The sequence below is a fragment of the Lacerta agilis genome, chromosome 3, assembly GCF_009819535.1.
Source record: "Lacerta agilis isolate rLacAgi1 chromosome 3, rLacAgi1.pri, whole genome shotgun sequence".
Lineage (NCBI taxonomy): Eukaryota > Metazoa > Chordata > Lepidosauria > Squamata > Lacertidae > Lacerta > Lacerta agilis.
This window is the reverse complement of record NC_046314.1, coordinates 71,116,948-71,138,720: the sequence shown is the minus strand read 5'-3', so window position 1 is coordinate 71,138,720 and position 21,773 is coordinate 71,116,948. Positions and strand designations below refer to the sequence as shown.

Here is a 21,773-nt window from a genome sequence, read left to right as displayed (position 1 = left end):
TTTTTATTTTTGTAAATAATTTTTATCGATTTTTCATTTAAATTTGACAAAAAAAGAACAGGATGCAACATACAACTTATAAATGCAACTTATGTATAAAACTTATATTACAAAAAATATATATCGCTCTTATCTTTTACACTTAAGATTTCCATCCCTTCCCTTCTTCCCTCTTATGTCTTCTCTAAATCATTTTTCTATATTTTGCACTTCAATTCCTTTTACCACTGATAAAGTTTTCCCTTATCGGGTTCTTTTTTGTTCTCACATTCTGGTATTTATCTTAGATAACTTTCCTTATTTCTTAAATATTCTTTTATCTATCTATACGCCGAGTGTTTTATGACATCCATTCATATCTTACAAATCTTGTCCAAATAATCTATAAATTTTCCCCATTCGTTTCTAAACGTTTCTTCCCCTTGTTGTCTGACTCTCATTGTAATTTTTGCGATTTCCATATATTCTGTAATTTTTTGTTGCCATTGCTGCACAGTTGGTATTGTTTTCTGTTTCCAGACCTGTGCTAGTAAAAGTCTCGCCCCTGTAGTCGCATACAAAAAAAACTTTTGATCACATTTCTTTATCTCACCCCCTACCATTCCTAGGAGGAAAGCCTCCGGTATTTTCTTGAACGTGTATTTAAGTATTTTTTTGAGTTCATTGTATATATTCTGCCAATACTGTTTTACTTGGTCACATGGCCACCACAAGTGAAAATATTCCCCGTCCTTCTCCTCACATTTCCAGCATCTTTTACTTCCTGATTTATATAATTTCGACAATTTAATTGGTGTGAGGTGCCAGCGGTATATCATTTTGTACAAATTTTCTTTAAGTGATGTGCATGCTGTAAATTTAATTCCGTTGTTCCAAAGCCTCGACCATTTATTAAATTCAATATTGTAACCGACGTCAATTGCCCACCTTATCATTACGCTCTTAATCTCCTCGTCCTTTAAATTCCATTCCAGCAGAAAATCATAAGTTTTGGATAACGTCTTGGTGTTATTTTGAACGACCTCCTTTTCTAGCCAAGATTTTTCTTGGTTAAATCCCTGTGTTTTCATGTCTGTTGCAAATATACTATTCAATTGGTGGTACTCTAACCAGCCCGTTAGCTTGTTTTTTAGTTCTTCATATGGCTTTATCCGTACACTATTATTTTCCACAGACAAAAGTTCTCTATATGATAACCAATTGGATTCCATGTTGGGTTTTTTAATTGAAAAAGCCTAAGAGATGATCATTTTAATCCATTCCATTATTAGTATTTGGATGAAAACAACAAAGCAACAAGAAATTGTTAGAACAACACAATGCAATATACCGTACATTCAGTTCCATATCATTACTCCCATTCTCCATGCTACTCCCAGTGACAGCAATAATTGTACTTAGTTGCCATGACCCAGAGTCTTCACATATATTTTCATGCATATGTAGAATTTCTCCATTCCAAAGTGCCATCCTGTTAATTTCAGCGGAGACAGCAGATCTCAAAAGAAAACACTCAATTGGATCTGCTATGTGATGTTGCAGCTATGTGTGCTATGGAGTTCCTGTATCCATAAAATATCATTATATTGGGATGCAAAATTATATTGAGTATTAATTATTTTTTGTTTCTGTGTTTTACTGTTGTATTGATTTGATAGTGAGGATTTTCTGTTTAGTCCCACTGGTTCCTTATTTCTTTTTCTTTCCCATATTTTCTGCCTCTTTTTCTCTAGCATTTCCTCTTCTGAGTCTCTTCATTGATGAAGAAAATAAACAGATTATCACTGGATGTGCAGATGGACAGGTAAGAAGCATTCTGGGAATTTGACATGTAATTTGAGTTGTATACCCCTGTTTTCATCTACATCCTTATGTTCTTGCTTCTTCTCACCTCCTTTTGTGCAACCTGCTTTGCACATGCATTATCCACATGATAAGTTTCTGCCTCTTCCTCCCCACACACATGTTAAGTACTAAGCACCATTTCCAACTTCTGCATCCCTGCTTTACTCAAACATTTGCTGTTATTTACAGCTGCCATTTTACTGTTTGCCCCCTATCCCTGCTTTACTCAAACCTCTGGTGTTTAAAACTGCCATTTTACTCTGTGTCCCTCCATCCCTGCTTTGCTCAAATCTCTGCTGTTTAAAACTGCCATTTTTCTCTCTTCCTCTATATCCCAGCTTTACTTAAACTTCTGCTGTTTGTCCCTCCCTTTTTGCTCCTATGCCATGGCCATTGCTGTTGTGCAACCTAACTTCTCTTTCGCTCTGTTCTCCTCCCCAGACATTATGCAAATCCTAAATTGTGATGAGGCATTACAAATCCTCCAATGGGGTCTGCACAATGTATATAGCAGGCTTCCTCAACCTTGGCCCTCTGGATGTTTTGAGACGACAATTGCCACCATCCTGGTCCTGCTAGGGATTATGGGAGTTGTAGGCCAAAAACATCTGGAGGGCTGAGGGCCGAGGTTGAGGAAGCCTGGTATATAGGAAGAAATCTAGCCCAAATCAAAGACAGTCAACTTGAGCTGATTGCCTGAAAAAAGTTGGTTGCCAAAATACCATTTCCTGAACAAGTTGGAGAATATGGAAATTTATGTTTGAGATAAAATTTATTATATTTATAGGATTTGGCATTTGGCCACACCACTGTATTAAGATGATAATACCAGAAACATTTACTTATTAAAAGAGAAGTGCAGAAAGCTAGTTTATAGTTTTATTCTCTCTTTCAGCTTTGGATCTTCAGCTTGATTAGTGGGCATCAGTATCGCTGTGTGGTGCATATAAATATAAAGAAAGAGAGAGAAAAGTTTTACAACAAAATAAGGAAATCCGAACAATTGGGTAACATGATGCTTCTGGAAAATATTTTAAAATATTACTAGTTAGCCAATGACATGGTTAAAATGTATTTTTCATATAGATACTTTTTATGAATCTGGATTAACTTTATATCCAGATGTCATAGGAATTGATAATACAGGCACACAAATAAAGACAGCGTCTGAAATAGAGAGCTCAGAAAGACTGATCTTGAAGGAGGCCTTTACTTATAATGTGAATATGTGTGAACTTTGTCAGCTCCCAAGTCACAGTCAATTGACCGTATGATACCATCTCTTGCTGTGTACACAGAAATTGTCTTATACTAGTTGAAAATTGTATTATCGAAGCTAATTTGGAGCTGTGTTTTGCTAGCACAAGTTTCCCAGGCTAGACAGCTCTGCCAGATGAGTTATATAATAATAATAATAATAATAATATTTATTATTTGTACCCCGCCCATCTGGCTGGATTTCCCCAGCCACTCTGGGCGGCTTCCAACAGAAACCAAATACAACAATATCAAACATTAAAAACTTCCCTAAAAAGGGCTGCCTTCAGGTTTTTTCTGAATGTCAGGTAGTTGTTTATTTCCCTGACCTGTGATGGGAGGGCGTTCCACAGGGCGGGCGCCACTACCGAGAAGGCCCTCTGCCTAGTTCCCTGTAGTTTTGCTTCTCGCAGTGAGGGAACAGACAGAAGGCCCTCGGCGCTGGATCTCAGTGTCCGGGCTGAATGATGGGGGTGGAGACGCTCCTTCAGGTATACAGGACCGAGGCCGTTTAGGGCTTTATATAGCAGCAGTGCATAGCTATGAACTTAGCTATTGCTTCTAACTTTCGTTAAATGTCTTAAACAACTTGTTTCTAGTTTAATAGGCATTGTCTGTTTCCCCTAGATGAGATTCAGAAACCTTCTAAGGCGTATACTTCAAATGATTTAAGGGAAGAAGAAACAGTTGAAACTACCTTTCCAGTTCTCAGAATTGAACTCTGTGACAGGTCAATAAATGTAGGTGATGAAGAACACAGGTAAGTGCGCTAGGTTTTCATTCACTGCTTGATATTGTATGTTATGTAAAAGAGAATAATAATAAGAATTTTGTGTAGGTAATATTTTATAGTAGGGACATGGGTGGTGCTGCGGGTTAAACCACAGAGCCTAGGGCTTGCTGATCAGAAGGTCGGCGGTTCGAATCCCTGTGACAGGGTGAGCTCCCATTGCTCGGTACCAGCTCCTGCCCACCTAGCAGTTCGAAAGCACATCAAAGTGCAAGTAGATAAATAGGTACTGCTCCGGCGGGAAGGTAAATGGCGTTTCTGTGCACTGCTCTGGTTCGCCAGAAGCAGCTTTGTCATGCTGGCCACATGACCTGGAAGTTGTACACCAGCTCCCTCGGCCATTAATGCGAGATGAGCGCCGCAACCCCAGAGTCAGACACAACTGGACCTAATGGTCCAGTACCTTTACCTTTACCGTAATATTTTATAGTAGGTGATGACTTTTTAATGTAATCTGAAGACATTGTATGGAGGACTTGCATGCCATTTTAATAATGTGTAGTGTCAAACCCTTGAATAAGCAAATTACAAATAAAATTTCACACTTAATGCATCATAACTCCTAACCTTAAATTACTATCTTCATGTCGGTGTTCATTTATATCTATGCAGCTGATGAGCCACATAAAACCACTCTATTCTCTCCTAACTTCCCTCCCTCATCATCTTGACACTGCACCTTTCTTTTTAAACATAAACATAAACATAGTTTAAAGTGCAGGCTATAGCTTAGCAGGCTATAGCATGCAGAAGGTCCTAGGTTCAATCATCAATATCTTCTTTCTGAAATCCTAAATGTTCCTAATTGAAAGGAAGAACACATGTTCATGTGTTCATTGTATCTGTGAGGAAGAGAATGCCATTTAAAAAAAAAAATAGACACACGATTTCTCTTTTTATTTTCAATTAGTTTGCCTACCATGAATGCCCGATGCTTGTGGATAGGAAGCTCTACTGGTTTATTCATAATTAACATGGCAAATTTTGAATTGGAAGCTGTTTTACATTACAGAGGTATGATTATTATTACAGCTTGGTGTGATTTACATATGGAAAGTCAGGGGCTTGCATCCATTACTGCATAAGCGGAGTTCCATTTGCACAACAGAAATTCTCCTTTCTCTGCTCTCTCTGTGTGCTCCCCCAAAGTCTGCCCCTTTGGAGCAGATTTTGCTGATGGACAGAGAGCTGCAGGGGACAGGAAAGGAGGGAGAAGTTCTGTTGTGCAAACATTAACCCAAGGCTCATTGTTCATGTGTGACTGTCTTGTTTCTGTTTCTACTAGCTACCGGTAATTAGAATTACAGAGGTGTGCTTGTCTGCTAGCAGGTTTGACTTGTTATTGCACTGGAAGTTTATGCGTTGGCATTAGGTTGATGAAATCAGTGGAATTATATTGACTTACCATACATATGATGAAAGCCTTGTAGCCAGTATTTAATTTAATGTGGAACTTTTCTATAATAGCAAAGGAAAAAAACGTTTTATAACATTGGGTTTTGTGTGTGTAAAGATTTCAGTGCCCTCAGCATTCAGTTTGCTGGATCATGTGCTTTAATGAGGAAGGCAATCAATGGCAAGGTGAGTACAGTATTGAAATTATTTTTAAATATTATTTTTTATTGTTTATAGCACAGTTTTTTATTATTCTTCCTTGAAACTGAAAATTTAGAGGAACCTTAAATTTGGGGGGAAAGCAAACCTCACATATGTGATACACTTTTAGATAAGGTTATGCTGTCTCTCCAAAGAATAATTTTTTTGAGAATATAGTGGGCAGTGATGGAGAATATAGCAGTAGTGATGCAATTCTTCACAGAAGTCATAAAAAAATCCCACACTGAAATACTAATAAAAAAAGAATTATGCTGTTGGTTTATATCACTAGCTCTGTTGTGTTAGCTCTAATCAGCTACAGTTCTCCCAGACCTAAGGCATAAATATTTTCCAATTTTGCTATCCAAAGTATCTGGGATTCTCTGCCTTTGAGCATTATTTAGCTGTCAATCCACATTTTTCCTATTTGAATTAGTCTACACCACAAGTTTGTATATGCAGAGCAACTTCGATCTTTCTTATTCATACCAGTAGGCATTCCCTTTTGTGTTTGTCCCTGCCTTCTCATTTGTTGATTTTATTTTGATAATAAAGTACCAACAGGGCGTGCGTGTATATAGTTGCGCATAGATCTTTATTTTTTATATTTTAGAAAACACTTTCCCAACAAGAAATGTGCAAAAGCACACAGTCAGACAATTGTGAATTTGCTTGTGCAGTTTTCTAGTTTTGTGCAAATATGAGGGATAAAAATTAATATATTTATATTAATTAATATTAATTAATTAATATAATTAATAAATTAATATTAATTAATATAAATATATTAATTATTATATATTATATATTAATTATTATTATATATTATATATAATAATATATGAGGGATAAAAATTAATATATGTATAAGCCTACAGTCTTCTGTTCAGTAGTGCGCTGGAAATAGGGGTACAAATGGAAAAGAAATGAAAGAATTGAGGAAGTAGGTAAGGTTACCAGACATCCCCATTTCCCGGGGACAGTCCCCCTGACAAAATCCATCTATTTAGTAGGAAGTTTAAAAGTGTCCCTGGATTCATTGAAAAAAATCTGGTAACCTTAAAGGCTTGGATAGGTTTGAAAAAGGGAGTAGTAGACAGTGGGGATTGATCCATCCACCCAGAAACATCAAAACAAATAGTATGTGACCTCAAATTTGTTGTTCAGTTCCCCCAGTTCATCAGATTATCCCCGTATCAGGTAAACCTCAGTTTACAGGGGGAAAGCATCAAGATTGGTGCTGTTAGAGAGTAATGTCATGTGGACTGTGCAGATTAAATGGGAAGGCAAACAGCTGCAAACACACAGTGAACTCTGGTGTAGACAAGTCCCAAGTAAAATGAATGCAGAGCTTCATACACACATGCATGACACTGAAATAGCCCGTGTCTTACAAATTCTAATGGCTTGGATCCAAAGGTCTCCTGTGTGAGGATTCCTGATTTTCACCAATTTCCCTACCCTTCTGCAGCCCTGCACACTACATCCCACATTGTCCCGAAGGGTGGATTTCAGAGGTGTTGAGGGGGATGCACAGAAAGGGGAGATGGGAAAGTCCTGTTCCATGAGCCGAACTCCGCCCACAGACATTAGGATACAAACAACTGATTACTGTTTACTATGTTGGCATTATTTTGGTTTGAAGGGAGAAATGCTTCATGGACATGTCTCTGCAGGTGTTCTGTTTGCTAACTTCAATGTTTGAGAATAGAATTGCCTTACTGGAGATTAATGTTCCTGCCCTGTTGAGATCCCAGCAGAGTGAACTCCATTTAAGTAGAAGTGAGAAAGGCCTTTCTGTAGTTGCCAGGTAATGAATCATTAAGTCACTTGGTTTTATTTGAATCTCTACCCATTCCACCATACAGCTAGCATCTGTCACAGGTTAGAAGATAAACTGATAGATATAGGGTACATTTAGATATGGGGATTGTTGCATTAGTGCTTCTATCCCAGATGCTAATGTTCCTTTTACATGGGATTACCTGCTGCATAATGAAAATGTGGCTTTTTGATATACCACCATGTTGTGCTAAATGGTGGGAAAGGACGGGATACCAGAATACTGCCCCAGATTTTATCAAGTGAAATTACAACACAAAACTCCTGTGATTTTCTGGGTTGATGGGTTGTAATCATCAGCTTCAAGTATTGATTTTCAAGCTCATGATTTTGGAAATCAGTGTTTCTAGCAGTCCCCCAAAGTCACTAATACTGCTCTTTCATAAATGGTTTATATATATGAGTCTTCTGATTTGTTAGACTTGTTGTTATTAACCCACCCATCCCAGTGTGGGTTACAACAATTGAAGCCCAATGTTAAAAACAATTTAAAATAGCATATGATTACAAAATTAAGGTGGGTCCTAAAAATGCACATCTCCCGTGTCCAAAGCCAGGGTAAAGAAATGTGTCTCTTCTTAGGTGCTCTCTTCTGCCAACTTCTCCTTTGTGCCTGAAGAAAGAAAAAAGTCAACTTGTAAGTAAAAAAGGTAAGTTTGGTAAACTTTCAACTAGTTTGGCACTTACTTTAAATAGCTATTCTTTGTTTGAGGTGAAGAAGCATCCAAAAGGGATGTGTTAAGACCCAGTACCACCTGGGAACACAGCTGGTACCAGACTAGGTATCTGGGGTGGTAACCAGTCATCTTTTGTTTGTTTGTTTGTTTGTCTGTTAGTTTGTTTTTCTGGGGATGTGCTATTCTTTCTGTTCTTTTTTTTAGTATTCTTTCTGTTCTGTTCTTATTGCTGACTTTGTTAGCTGGTTTGAGGTTTTTGGACTGAAGAATTAGATTATATATTAATTTATAAATAAATGTTTTGGTAGAAGATATTCCCAGGTAAGTTGATGTAAGATCAGATTATTCCAGTATATCCAGCAATAATTTCTGGATGCAAGATCATGTACATGTGGAGTTCTACTTGATGCAAGATTTTTCCTAGTCATTGATGATACCTGGCTCTAAAACCTCCTCAGTCTTGAGATCAGGCTGACCCACACATTATTTTTGCTCAGCTGAAACCTTAAAACCTATTTGTTCCTGTAGACTTCTGGAACATTGAGGGATGGACATCTTATGTATAATGTAATGCTGACATTATACAGTATGATATTTTGTATTGTTTCGTTTTTGTATTATTTTTATTATTAGTCACTGTGGACATTAGAGGAAGGGCTGTGTATAAGAAATCAAATAATATTAATGCTCTCTGCACTGGAGACAAAATAAATACCGGTACGTATGGGAAACATTCCCCTCAATTGAAGCAGTGAGGGAGGCTACACAAACAGGGACTGCAGATTTGCAGTCTGGAACTCAGGCCTGTTGCACAGAGCATCCTGTTTGTTCAATTTAAAAATAATTATGCTTTTAAAAGACAGAATTATATAGCAGAAATTCAACATCTTAAAAACTGAAACAAAGTAACCTGAACTTCCTGGGTATTCATATTTGTAACTATGTGTTAAACATATTTATTTATTGTTCCTTAATTGTAACATTTATTTATTTATTTATTTATTTTTAAACTCAGGTACAAAAGGCCCAATAAAAGACCAGCCGCTGGTCTTCCATAATAAAATTAAGTCCTCAGGTTACACATCAGCGCCACAGTGAGTACATATTATGTCAGTATAATTATTTTTAGTGTTTTGAGATCAATTTTTAAATTTTATTGTAGAAAGAGAAGCTGCATGACTGTCACAGCGTATATGACATATGGAAAATGTAATGTAAAATGGGCTACAGAGTAAAAAATATTAGCTTGCCACTATTAAAACTAAGGTTTAAAGAAATGCTTGTTCAGGAAACTGGCACATTCACAAATAAATTAAAATTGTAAGTCTAAAATTATGCAATTTTAGCAAAATCTGCATAGCTTGGTCTACAAATATCACTATTTTTCATAATTTATTTGGATTTCTTAGTGATGGGGTGGGGCTAGGAAATATGTAGTTCACTGAAACCTTTCAGTCACCTGGAAATCTCTGACTTCTGAGGTTTCAGCAGGCATTATCTATACATTTTTAAGCATAGCTTAGCAGCCATAAAGACTAGAAACTGTTTTAAAAAAATGAAAGTTGAGATTCTGTGAAGTTTCCTTTTGAGGAAGAGAACTTTTGGATTCAACTCACTGTTGTAACAGTAACACCAAAATGTTACAATCATTTCGTAATTCATAGAAAATGAAGTTACTGGACGTTTACATTATTTTCACTTGTCTCTAGTGAGCTAGGAAAACATGGTATCCTAGCTGATGTGTTTGCACTTTTACAAACCTATACATTAAATGCAAAGAGACATTTATTGTCAGGTCTTGTTTGGCCCTATGGACTATTGCTCACTGTTTTCCACTGCAGAATGACCATGTTCTCTCCAAAGACCAATGCAAAGCAAAACAATCTGGAACTGAAGTGCAAGAGAAGTTGCAAACGGTAAGCAATAAAAATGATATTTCTGAACAAATGGATTAATGACACTGAAGCAGAACTAGTATTATCCTGCATTTACACAGTGGGGGGGATTCCAAATAAAAGAGGCATTAAAATTACTTTAGCAGTATGTAACTTCTTTTACACTGACATTTGTCAATGAGAGGATATTGTAAATTTAATTGTAATACATTTAACTGTACATCACAATTTGTACTTTTATCTTTTTAAATGTTCTTCTGTTTCTTTATTGTTGAAGACGAAATAAAGAAGAATATCCACATGTCAATTTTCCTCCAAACAAATCTGAGAGACAGATTATTGTAGCTGATAAGCCAACTTCTATATGCTGTATTCAGTATTCAGGTATAGAAAAATGTTCATGCATTACGTTAGATGTCTGCAGCATTCACCTGTTAAAAATCATTTTTACGTACATAGGACTCATTAAGGTTCATTCAGACAGCAAGCCTGCCTTGATTTTCAGCACTGACTACACAATCCTATGCATGTCTACACAGAAATACATCCCATTGACTTCTGATGAATTCTTTAAATGCAGCATATATATAACTACAATATTTTTTTAAAAAAATGATTTGGTATATTCATGGTTTAGAATTATCAGATTAAGTTCCTATACTCATTCTTACAGGGGATGGAGAGTTGTTGGCTTGTGGCTTGGCTGACAAAACTTTGCTGGCATTCAATTCAAATCTTACAGGAACACCAACTGTTTATTCAGGTAAATTAATTCCAGCCTTTTTCAGTCTTAGGTCTTCTATTTATAATAATAATAATAATAATTTATTATTTGTACCCCGCCCATCTGGCTGGGTCTCCCCAGCCACTCTGGGCGGCTTCCAACAAATATTAAAATACATTAAAATATCACAGATTTAAAACTTCCCTAAGCAGGTATTCCTATTAGTGCAAGATACAGCATTTTAAGCAAATGTTGTTTTTACTATACTACCTGTTACTAGCGCTAGTACTGTATATTATTGCTATGATTTCTTTTTCATTTTAGAACATTGAAGGCCACCATGTTCGGTTTCATTTCCACTAATTTACCTATTTTGTCTTATATTGCCAAACCTGACTGGAAGGTTGAATTTTCTTCTGTTTGTTTTCAGGGGTTGATTAAATCACTGAAAAGGTTTGAAGGGAGCTTACAGGGGCTGTGGAAGCAGAGTTTCCTTGGAGGTGTGGGCATCTTTACTGGTGGTAGCAGCAGAGCTGCTCTCTTTTTTATTTTATTTTTAATATAATTTTTAAATTGATTTTTGCACAAATTTTTCAACACAACAACTCCAAAGCATAACAAATCTTTGGCTATCACAGCCTAAGACTTCCTTCAACCCCTTCTAACAGTTTTCTAAATTTCTTTCTGATTTTGCATTTTATTACTATGCTTATTGCTATAAATCCAATCTTACATGAGCTAATCTTAATGCTTTTCACAATAATTTATAAAGTCCTCCTTACAAAACGTCTTGCAACCCTGCAAGTGATGTTAAGTAATTACAATTGTCTTTCAGATACAACATAAATTTATTCCAGTCCTTTAGGAAAATCTGGTCCTGCTGGTTTTGAATTTTCCCTGTTAGTCTCGCCAGCTCGGCAGCAGCACAATTGCTCTCAGTGCCTGCCCACCAGGGACTACAATATCCTCTGCCGCCACCCCCTGTCATTCCAAAAGCCTGGGAACAGTGCCTTGTCTAAGGCATCCCATGGGGAAATTGTGGCTGCCAAAAAAAATAAAGGCTGCCAGTAGAGTCACCACCTCAACCAAGAATGCCTTGGAATGACACCACTTCCAGGGGATCCTGGGAAGAACAATAACGGCTGTTGGTTAGCAATGCCCTGAAGAAGGTCTCCCACTGCTTTCAGTAGGTTTACATCTCAACCCCCCCCCCCCGAAAACTCACAGAAACAAGGGGAGTATTTCAGCTTGGCCCTATTTTACACTAGTGAGACTCAAACCCTTCGTTCGTAGCTAATGGAGATTGGTTGTGACAAAAATGGAGAATCAGCGTATAAATTTAAAAGTGAAATGCATACATATATATTGCAAATTTAAATTCAGTGCACTAGGGGGCAGTCTAGGACTTTAAAATACTGTATCTTTAACATTTACAGTTTTCACCTTTGTAAATAATGTGTGCTGAGTTATGACAATGGGATGTTAGATCGGCTCTTTTAACACTTTGAATTCGTTTACAGTTTATAGGATTGAAAAATGAAGTGGCCACACTGAACTGAAGTTGCTAAATTAATGTTCTACAATACCAGTCTTCCCTTTGTAAAGAGAGAAGTTTATTTTTTCCATAAGTGTTGATGAAACTTGCAGTTCAGTTACAACTCTGATTTGCATGTGAAGCACAATTAAAGATGATACAGTCTTAACACTGTAGCAACAACAGGTTTAGGCTAACTATGCTTTTATACTGCTACCAACTTGCAGTATGTTTATATCAGAATGCCTGGCTAAAAAAAACTGTAGTCGGAGGCAATCTTTATACTTGAAATAAAATTTAGGGAATATATTCCTGTACATCATGGTAAAATTCCAACTGCACTGTATATTCTGTTAAACATATTACTGAAGTGTATAAAGTAAAACATTCAGAGACTTCTCTGATTCTAAACCTAGGCTTCTGAAAAAACAAGAACAAGTGTGTCACAAATCTCATACTTTTGCTATGTGTATTTATATCTCTGCCTCAGAATTTTTCATAATAATAAATTGCTTTTAAATAGAGTCAGAGCAGCTGTGGGCAGGTGGGCAGAATCAGGCTATTCTTGTTTCTTTCCCCAGATCCCAGGCTTTAGAGATGCTCTAAGTAGGGTTGGGAAATTCCATTTTCTTGGTTTCTCAGGTGTCAGATTTTCCATAAGAATGGCTGACAATACTGGGAAAGTCTGGGATGTGTAATTGCCTTGAGAAATTTTCATGAAGGGCAAACAAAAAAAATTGTTTATGTTTATACTTTTTTCAGTATAAACCAGCTCAGACTGCAATTGCATAAATGGAAAAATACATAGATACTAGCTATTTAACGTCAGTTTCCATGCCTGTTAAACCAGGCATCCTAGTGGAGCCAGAAAGAAGCATTATGCCATTGCATATTTTACTGATTGCATTCCAGTACTAGAAAATTGATTTCCCTACATAATGGGAAATTTATATAAATATTTGGTTAACGGCATGTTGTGATCAGTCTCTGATCTGCTAATGGCCTCTCCTCTGAACAAGCAAGTTTTGAGTAAACCTCCTATGGCCAAAGAAAGTTCTACAAGAAAGACAGTACCAGGACATGAGAATTAACAAAATGAAGAATGGGCAAGTCATCTCTTCTCACTAAAATATTTAGTTACAGGTGGGTAGCCGTGTTGGTCTGCCATAGTCAAAACAAAATCGAAAATTCTTTCTAGTAGCACCTTAGAGACCAACTGAGTTTGTTCCTGGTATGAGCTTTCGTGTGCATGCACACTTCTTCAGATACTGAAGAATCTGAAGAAGTGTGCATGCACACGAAAGCTCATACCAGGAACAAACTCAGTTGGTCTCTAAGGTGCTACTAGAAAGAATTTTCTAAAATATTTAGCTTACAGGGGAAAATGTAGCCTGTATGTGGCCTGATGATACCTAAGCCTATAGGGAGTAGGAATTCAAATTGGAGGGTGAAATTGTACACAGCAACAAAAAGAAAAGGGATTTATTGGTAAGGCCAATGAATCCCTTCTTTGCCCTTCCTGCTCTGGTGAACAATCTCTGTAATTGACAGTTTTGAAGCAGTTTAGTTGTCCAGGATGGGAATTTTGACAAATAAGGGAGATGGCTGACTCCACACTGATTACATTTCTCCCTAAGTCCACCTCAGTGGGAAGAATAGGTATCTTATTAGTTAATAGAAAACCCATTATTTTCCTTTGTGGATTGAAATTTTAATTTAATTATTTAAAACCCCTCTTTGTATCTCTACATAAATTCATACATTATTATATATAAGAATTCTCATAGATGAACAATGATCTTTCGGGGGGGGGGGGAGTCTTCTGATTTATTAGGAATATATGACAGACCTGTTTTCCAAAAACATTTTTCCTTTATTTTTGTTAGGGCATGATGGTGCTATTAACTCAGTTGGTTGGAGCCATGACAACAACTGGCTTGTTTCATCTTCTGAAGACAGAACATTAAGGATCTGGTCAGTCAGCAGTGCAGAACCTGCTTTATGTCTGGTAATAAACATCTCATGCAAGTTAGATAGATTTGGGGTACTGTTCTCTATGATGCCTGCACCCCAAAAGCATACCAATTGTATCTGTTTGGAATATAATTCCAATTGCCACCTTAGTAATTGTGAAAAAAATTCTAGGATAGTTTAACATTTATAGTTATCAATACTGGTGGCACTGAAATTATCAAGCACATAAAACTGTGTGTGCTGTAGTTCATGAGCACGTTATGACTTGAGTGCCATTTCAAAATGGTTGCTAAATTGTTACACTTGCTCCACTTCCATCATGTGCCATTGCCTGGAATGGGGAAAGAGGTGTGTATGTGAGTGTGTAGTCTACGTACAAAGGTAAATTTTAGATTTGTGATTTGTCCATGTTTGCTTCTGACCCCACCCAATGCTCACTTGTGGCTCCATAAAAGTTGCCAAGAAGGGAATGCTGAAAAATGGTTCTCCTCCTCTAATATAGAGAATGCAAAGAAGAAGAAATTGATTGTATGTTGTCATAAAGAGGTTGAGGAGAGATTGCCTTTGGGTTGGCATTCAGGACATTGTAATTTTTGTGATGTAATGTTATTGTGGGAAAGAGGACTGAAGTCAGACTAGATTCTTTGTAAATGAATGGATTTTCAGAGTGACATTGTATTTTCTTAGGGCTTTGGGCCTTGACTAATATAAAGAAATGGACAACAGTGTAAGATGAATCAAGATTTGTAATTTAGAAAAATCACCTGTTAGTCAGAAAATTAACAAAGGAAGTAATCTGACAGTGTGCCATAAAGAAACCATCTGTATTTTTCTGACTGAAAATTATACAGTATACATAGTTAATTATATATATTTTACTTTTAGGGAAAGGAAATGTTTCATAAATCCATTCGATCAGCACAGTTTTATTATATAGATACATTTATATTGTTGACTTGTGGAGCAGAGTTTCACATGTTAAGATGCTACCTTGATACCAGCAAGGATGAGATGAAACGGTAGGTAAAATCTTACGATTCTTAGCAATATCAAGTATTCTTTAGATCCTGTAAGACACCTAAATAAAGTAATGAAAAAGGAAAAAATAAAACTGCAGCCCTATGGATAGTTCTTTGCAGAATGTGCTATGGAATAGAGTGGGACTTTTTAATAAACATGCATCAGATTTTGCTATTAATGTTACATCTTGCATCAGAAAATAAAAAGAGGAATATTGTTAGCATGAAAATTGCCTCTGGTCACATTCAATTCTATTGCAGTTGATCTAATTGTACCTAAGAATTAATTCTGCCCAACACTACTTTGGAATCATTACTGTCTTTTCGGCATATTTTGCTAAAGTATTATTCTATGTTATTTCTAGGGCTGCAAATTGCAGTACAAGCCTATGCATGTTTACTCAAAAGTAAACCCCACTGTGTTCAATGGGGCATACTTCTAGGTGTATAGGGTTGCAGCCTTGATCAGTTTGATCAACAAAAGTTATAGTTTAGGATGGGGAAACCTTTTTCAACTCTAGGGTCACATTCCCATCTGGGGGCCACATGCCAGTGATGAGTGAAGCCAGAGGCAAAAGTGGGTGGGTCATCAATGAATATAAACATTACCTTTGCACAGTGGGCGAGTTTCTACACACAGCCTCACATACCTCTTCACATCTAGAAGAGCAACGACACATTCCAGGCATGCAGAAACAGTTGAGGCTGTGAAGCTACGCTGGTGAAAGATGTGGTCTGCAGAAAGAAGTGGCTTGGGAGGAGGTGTGGCCTGGAGAGAATCCCAAGGGCCAGAAAAAGAGACCTGGAGGGCTGCATTTGAGTGCTGGGTCTGAGGTTCCCCACCCTGTTTAGTTGATGATTTGATCAATTGTAATCATGAGAGCAAGTTTTAATTAGTCTGTTTTTGAGGCTAATTTGGTGTTCCTGTGTTAATGTAAGGAATGAAAAAGAAGGTATTAAAGATGGCCTTGCCTTTCATCAGTGAACAGTATCTTATAATGTAAAAAACAAAAGCTGTCTCACAGTTCCTTCCTAATGTATTGATTTCTTCCAAACAGTTTACAGGCAGGTGCTTAATCAGATAAAATTATTTAATCAGTGGACAGTAATGAAGCACTTTTCATCAGGGTATAGATCCATTAGCAGTTGGATGTGAGGAATTTTAAATATACAAACAAGTTAATACACACATATATCAACCAAAGTTACACAAGTTTAAATCTCATTGATTTCAGATGTCTTAAGATGTTTATTTGGGGGGGATTATGCTATTTATAACTACTAGGATCACATTTTTTTTCTTTCACTTACTTAACAGATCAACTGATTTCATTGCCTGTGCTTAGTTCCTTTACTGGATTTAATTCAGTGCTGAATGCCAAACAAACAATAGCACACAGACACAGAAGGAGAGAGAGGGGGGGCAGGAATTTAAACACCCACAAATTATCCTGACAGCCAAGTTTGATATAAGTAAAGAAACAAAAAGAAAAAGTTTAATTTGTCCTGATGTTTTGTTTGTGGCTTTCTTTATTTCGCTTTCCCGCTAGTTTTGCTTGTTATGTACCATTATGCTATTACTCCCATTTCACCTAATTCTTCACTCAGTTCTTTGATGAGTCAGATTTGGAAAAATGTTTGCATGGAAAAGATTCAGTGCAACTATAGACAGAAACTTCAGGAATGTGTTAGATCTCTTAATTAGAAGAACATGTTAACACAGTCTAAATTATCCACTCACTTCTTCCTTCCCTCCATAAAAACAGTGAACTGTGGCATTTGATCTGTGATGCCATAGTCACACATGCCAGATTGGTGCATTTGGACCAAGAGTTCAAGCATTTCTTCTTCCTTTTCCCAATAATAGGAATAGACAGAAATACAAAAGAAAATTAACTGATGCAGTGCTTTGAGATATACACTAGATTTTAATATTATAACAATATATTTATGTAAAATATTTTTACTCAGATATCTTTTACTTTATGTTTGTAAGTATAAGAACTGTTAAAATCTTTCATTGTTTATTTCATTGTTTTTTATTATTTGATGTTATTTCTGTAGATACCGAAATAAGAGCATTTGTAAATCAATACAGAAATTCCCCATGGCATCTACAGTGGAAATTACCAGCCTTTCAGCAGTAAATGAATTCTATTCTTGTATCCTCTTATCAATTATTACCTATGTTCAGCATTCAGTGAGAAGCATTTCATTTAGAACAATTGGCATTAGCCTCTTAACACGATTACTATGTGGTTTAATCTGTAGCTTATTGTTCATTTTAATTAGTTTTGAATGTTTTTTTTAAAAATATATCTTTTATTGATAAATTTTAATGTTTTATATTTTTCTGTAAACTGCTTTGAGGTTTTATTACTATCAGTATATCAATTTTGTTAAATATAAATAAATAAAATTAGTCCCATTTAGTTTAGTGGAACTTATGCACAAGTAAGCATGCGTAGGTTTGCAGCCTTAGCTAACTTCAGTTCTTTAATATAATGATATGATAGTTTTATCTTTTAATATAAAAAGCAAAACCATTAGCTTTACTATGCTGCTATTATCATGCTGTAAAATCATTACTAGTATAAATTTAGAAACATGCATTATGATGATGCAGCTTGGTCATTGGTGCTATTTCTACCAGTGTGTTGAACAACATTGGCTAGTGAAGTCAGGCAAAACTGCTTAATTTATTTAAATGTAGTGTAAATTTTCCTTGCATATGAACGAGATGTACATATATATACACAGATTAACAGAACTTTAACTTACAGAGATAACAGATATTGTACTGACAGCTGGTAGCAATCGAGCACTAGAAGTCTTTGACCTCAATGTGGGTTGTAGTGCAGCAGTGATAGCGGATGTTCATTCTAGATCAGTTCACCAGATTTGCCAAAACAAGGTAAGCTTCAGACCTCTTAATAATTTTAATTAAAGCTTATATTCTAAATGGCGACGAGCATGAAAGACTCCTGTTCATAATGACACTCCCTTTCTTGGAGAGATTTAGAATCTTACATGTCTGATAAACTGGACAGGGAAGCATCAAGCTCTACTTCTCAACCCACACCGTTCTCTAGCCTGTTGCTACAGTAGTTCATCTGAATTACTCTCTACTGTGATGACCATGATTATGATAAAAAAGCAACACCATGACTTAGCACGGGGAATATTTTGTGAGTTGGAGAACTGGTGCTAATTTGCATATTCTATTAGCCAGGCATATAGCGGCATAGCCAGTGTTGTGCTGTATGATTTGGCATCTGCTTTGCCAGAGGCATAATCAGCATCATGACATGTTTTACACATATGTTCCAGAACATTAAGGATTAAATAAGGATAGTTTTGAGTGCCTATTGATTGTGGTCCATATATCCCATTTATGAATGCTCATATGATTGTGTGTGCACGTTGCTGAAAAATTGGCACAAGGAGAAAGGGGCGACAGAGGACGAGATGGTTGGACAGTGTTCTCGAAGCTACCAACATGAGTCTGACCAAACTGCGGGAGGCAGTGGAAGACAGGAGTGCTTGGCGTGCTCTGGTCCATGGGGTCACGAAGAGTCAGACACGACTAAATGACTAAACAACAACAACAACATGCTGAAAAATTAAAAGTGCAGTTCAAGTGCTGAAAGCCAGTGGTAGGAAGTGAGAGGCCTCAAAACATGGTGTTTCAGGCAGGCACCAGCAGTTTTAGATGTGCTGGATCCAAAGCTCACCAGCTATGCCAGCCTTGGGTGGGCATAGTGAGGCAGAGTGCCCCCCCATTAACCATGGTTGGTGTGAGGTAGCGGGGCTTGGGATACAGTGATGTATCTGTTGCTCCACTCTATTTTACTTCACTGCTGCACAGCCCTAGTTAGGATTGTTTGGGTAAACCACTTTGGAAATCCCTTTCAGATATGCCACTGTGGGGGCTGTTGTGTTCTGCTGTTTACACACATCTGGCACACATATGCTTCACTGGATTTCAGCCACCATCTTCAGTCCCTTGAGATGTAACTCATACCACACCATGCTCAGTTGGCATGCTTTACTTCAGTATGCTTCTTACAAGTAGCTTGCAAACATTGATTTGTACCCTGATATTTATATTTACTTGGAAGTAAATTTCAGTTAAGCATATTTCTAAATATTTGATGCTTAGATCACAATCTTAGTTAAAAGATTTTTAAAATGCTGGATAGGCATTAGAGCTAAAACAACATTGCTATTATAAAAAATGGTCTGTCAGCAGTTCCATTTTAATCCCAATTTTCTTCTTGTATTTATAAAACGAATATAAAAATTCACTCTTGGCTGAAGCTTGGTAGTCAGAAGGGGGAAATGTTCCCAAATTTAATTTAAATAGATTCCACCTTCTAAGTTTCAGTAGTGCAAAACAGTTATTGTGGTTTCCGATATTTCTTGTTAATCTATAAATCAAGGTTTTAAATGCAGTTTTGAGAATTAATTATTCTGTAATGTAGACTTTATTTTTTATTTCAATGACATGAAACTAGATCATTCTCTTAGATGTCTGCTAATTTTAACAGAACAAACTCCATTAAAAAGTTGCATAATCAGTCACGTGGAGGAAACTAAGTCCAAACAGCAGCTTTCTGCTGCTGTTTCCACCCATGCCTCCTGCTCCTGACACATTAGTGGTATCCATGTGAGCACGCAGGTTCAGAACAGTTTGACATGGTGGGTAACGTTTGGCTTGGCAAGGAGATATCGTGGAACCACATCCTGGTTTACCTGTGGTATCCTCATCAATTTGAGCTGGTTGTTCCTTAACTTTTCCTTGTTTGGTTGCTTCAATGGTTATGCTTTCTCCACAGTTAAGGAACTGCAAGCTTTTTTAATGTTTGGAGTTCTGTTAATATATGTCCCCTTTCATGTTACAAACATAGAAGCTGTTCAGCAAGATGACACATGGAAGGGAGAGGAAGAACTTGTTTTTGCAAGGTTTCCAAATATTATACACCACCGAGGTGTAGGGAAAATGTTTGAAGTTGCCCTGAGGGTCACTTCACACTTCACTGTGGCTATGCCAGATTTCCTGCAGGAAAGTGTGAAAGGAAGATGCATATTTGTTCAATTTGATATTTGTGTACTGATATTTATGTGTCTGCCTTTATGGTTTATGGTTATTTTTTTTTACAATCTTTCCCAGTCTGCGTCTGCATTAGAATTGTTTTTGGATTTTAATTGTTGTTTTTTGCTTTTGTGTTTGTTGTCCTGGGCTCCTTTGGAAGGGTAGGATAGATATTTAATCATAATAAGAGCTAAAAAATACTAGGAAATAATGGAATAAATCCAGTACAGTAATAGACATTGTTTACATTGTGATTCAGCACTTCAGGTCCTACTTAATACTAGATATAGAATCGATTGAACTTTTATGCTTGTAGTTGAGTTTGCAATATTCAACGGAATTTGCATGGGGCCATTGGTAATCCTGTGTAAAATGCTCTTGGCATCTCATTAATGGTGGTTGCCAGGTTCTGCGATCTGTAGAACATAAGTTGTGGTGTTCAATCACTGGAGAGTAAAATTAATGTCATATGTGGCTGCCTAATATATTTGCTCATGATGTTTTGGACTACAACTCCCATCAGCCCCAGACAGCATGGGCAGTGATAATGTAAGTTGTATTTTAAAACACCTGGAAAGCACTAGGTTGGGGAAGGTTGTTCTAGAGAAACAACCCTGTAGGGAAAAGCTTCATAGGAAGTAGAATGGTATTGCAAAAGCTATAGCAGCTGGGTGAGCTGATTATGTGCAAGATTCTGATATAAGTGTTTAATGAAAGAAATGAAAAGAAGACCTCCCTATTAACACTTATTCAGAAACAATTATATACAAAGATGTCTCTGTATAAAAAATAAACTGACTTTTTATATTGACTTGTTATGTCCATAGGCCCTGATTTAACCTTGGAATAGTGGTAATTTTTTCTAAACAAAGGGTTGTTTCTCCACTTCAATCCTGGGCAGATGACACAGAATTCACTGCATTTTCTAATTTGCCAAGTTGTCTTAGCAATATATACAAGGAGTTTGGGGATTACAGACACATTGGGATATTGTACGGTAGTTGTTCCTCGTGCCCAGTTTTGTCTTCCTGCTGTGCTTAAGCTCATTGGTTAAGCTACAGACAGCCATCCGTCCTCAGTTCTGAATGTCTTTTCTTTTGTGGTTTTAAAGCAGTTCCTTAGAATGACTTTAGCATAGGTTTTGTGGTTTTCTGAGAGCCTGGTCTGGTATAACACTTTACTAAACTTCTGCAGTATTATTTGTAATACATCGATGCTTTGACTTCTTCTGGCTTTTCTTTTTCCTCTGTCAGCAAAGTGACTTCAAGTTATTTAAGTAGAGCACATTTTGAAGCTGTGGACACACATTCATATGGGGAGAGAAATTGGAGCTTGTTTTTATGGAAAATTGAAGATTACAATCCTAAATCAACTTTTGCCGTTTTGTAACATACATTAAAACTTTTAAGTAAAATGCTTAGTGGTAAAACTCTATGGCCACACTCCAGCAAGTCCCTTCAGATGGAAAAGCTTTGCAAGGCTGCTGTTAGAGGAATAAAAAAGATGAAATCCCACCGAAAGCAAA

General features: G+C 36.8%; 1 protein-coding gene across 1 annotated transcript in view; it reads left to right on the top strand.

The window, feature by feature from the left end:
* The window catches only part of WDR27 (WD repeat domain 27), a 61,150-nt gene that overhangs the window by 4,076 nt on the left and 35,301 nt on the right, over positions 1-21,773 (top strand). The window contains exons 7-21 of the mRNA XM_033144218.1: positions 1,734-1,804; positions 2,741-2,852; positions 3,730-3,862; positions 4,803-4,906; positions 5,406-5,473; positions 7,165-7,298; positions 7,913-7,980; positions 9,023-9,101; positions 9,849-9,923; positions 10,180-10,286; positions 10,576-10,665; positions 14,047-14,168; positions 15,020-15,153; positions 17,218-17,315; positions 17,946-18,067. Of these exons, the coding sequence (XP_033000109.1) occupies positions 1,734-1,804; positions 2,741-2,852; positions 3,730-3,862; positions 4,803-4,906; positions 5,406-5,473; positions 7,165-7,298; positions 7,913-7,980; positions 9,023-9,101; positions 9,849-9,923; positions 10,180-10,286; positions 10,576-10,665; positions 14,047-14,168; positions 15,020-15,153; positions 17,218-17,315; positions 17,946-18,067 (1,517 nt within the window). The remainder of the gene's footprint in view (positions 1-1,733; positions 1,805-2,740; positions 2,853-3,729; positions 3,863-4,802; positions 4,907-5,405; positions 5,474-7,164; positions 7,299-7,912; positions 7,981-9,022; positions 9,102-9,848; positions 9,924-10,179; positions 10,287-10,575; positions 10,666-14,046; positions 14,169-15,019; positions 15,154-17,217; positions 17,316-17,945; positions 18,068-21,773) is intronic.